This window comes from Octopus bimaculoides, chromosome 14 (assembly GCF_001194135.2).
Source record: "Octopus bimaculoides isolate UCB-OBI-ISO-001 chromosome 14, ASM119413v2, whole genome shotgun sequence".
Classification (NCBI taxonomy): domain Eukaryota; kingdom Metazoa; phylum Mollusca; class Cephalopoda; order Octopoda; family Octopodidae; genus Octopus; species Octopus bimaculoides.
The window spans coordinates 12,598,146-12,599,598 of NC_068994.1; the positions used below are offsets into that span (position 1 = coordinate 12,598,146).

General features: G+C 38.9%; 1 protein-coding gene across 1 annotated transcript in view; it reads right to left on the reverse strand.

The window, feature by feature from the left end:
• Positions 1–1,453, reverse strand: part of LOC106868930 (protein PTCD3 homolog, mitochondrial) — a 35,951-nt gene that overhangs the window by 19,771 nt on the left and 14,727 nt on the right. Inside the window, exon 8 of the mRNA XM_014914399.2 lies at positions 935–1,116. Coding sequence (XP_014769885.2) covers positions 935–1,116 — 182 coding nt within the window. The remainder of the gene's footprint in view (positions 1–934; positions 1,117–1,453) is intronic.

Genomic DNA, 1,453 nt, shown 5'->3' on the forward strand with positions numbered 1-1,453 from the left:
GGGCAAGTGTCTTCTACTATAGCATCGGGCCGACCAAAACCTTGTGAGTGGATTTGGTAGACGGAAACTGAAAGAAGCCTGTCGTATATATATGTATATATATATATGTGTGTGTGTGTTTCTGTGTCTGTGTTTGTCTCCCTAGCATTGCTTGACAACCAATGCTGGTGTGCTTACGTCCCCGTAACTTAGCGGTTCGGCAAAAGAGACCGATAGAATAAGTACCAGGCTTCCAAAGAATAAGTCCTGGGGTCGATTTGCTCGACTAAAGGCAGTGCTCCAGCATGGCCACAGTCAAATGACTGAAACAAGTAAAAGAGTAAAAGAGTAAATCAACTGAAATTTTCTATCTGCTCTCTACAGTTCCATCTTTTATTTCTTATTTTCTAATCATGTGTACACAGCATAGATAGCTAAAGGGACAAAGCAATCAACCAAGAGGTTAATAGTTTGTATCCTGTCAGCACCAATGTCTTTGTGCTCATGGCCAAAAACCATAGCTCAAAGATTTTCCAGCTACCACCACTACCACCATTATCCTCATCATTTAATGCCCTTCTTCCATGCCGGCATGTGTTGGGTGGTTCAACAGGATCCAACTAGCCTTAGGGCTGCGTTGGTCTCCAGTGTCTGCTTCCAGATGCCCTTCTTAATACCAATACCAACCACCTCACACAGTGTAGTGGGTGCATTTTTCATGGCACCAGCACTAGTGGGGGTCACCAAGTAACTCTCACTGAGCAGTGACGAGTGACCGAGACTTTTGGCAATATACTGTGCTTGAGAAGACCTATCAAGCCAAGAGAGATCGTAGTTGTGGCCAATGCCAGTGTCGTGCAACTGGCACTCATGCCGGATGCATGTTAAAAGCTTCCTTCAAGCTGTACAGTGGGACCGAACCTGGAACTACGTGATTTCTAAGGGAACTTAGAACCACAAGACTCTTCTTGCACTTTATGCACCCAAAACAATAAATCGAACTCTGAAGAGTATTCTGGGAAAACGGAGAAAATTAACTTTACAATCACCTTTGCAGCACCTTGAATTAAAGAACAATATGCTTCAGGTGTTTTTTCCTTCATGTCATTGAATATCTTTTCTGCCATTCCATCCAGTCTGAAAAATTAATTTAAACATCTAAATTTTTTTTTTGAATTTAAAATAAATTTATAATTAATAAAAACATTTTTTCACTTTAAAAAAAAAAAAGAAAAATTGGTGGGTGGGGGTTAATGCAGAATTTGCACCTCTCCTTGAAAGGTGCATTTTTTGAAAAAAAATTTTGGGGATTCCTACATTTTAGATATTGGAGTTACAAATACGGGGAAAAAAAAACCAAAAAAACACCTTTTCAAATTTCATTTAAGATTGAAAAAAAAAATTTCAAAAGAAAGTTTTAAATTAAAATTTTGGGGTGAGGGGGGAATTAAAAATTTCTAAAATGTGGTTTCTT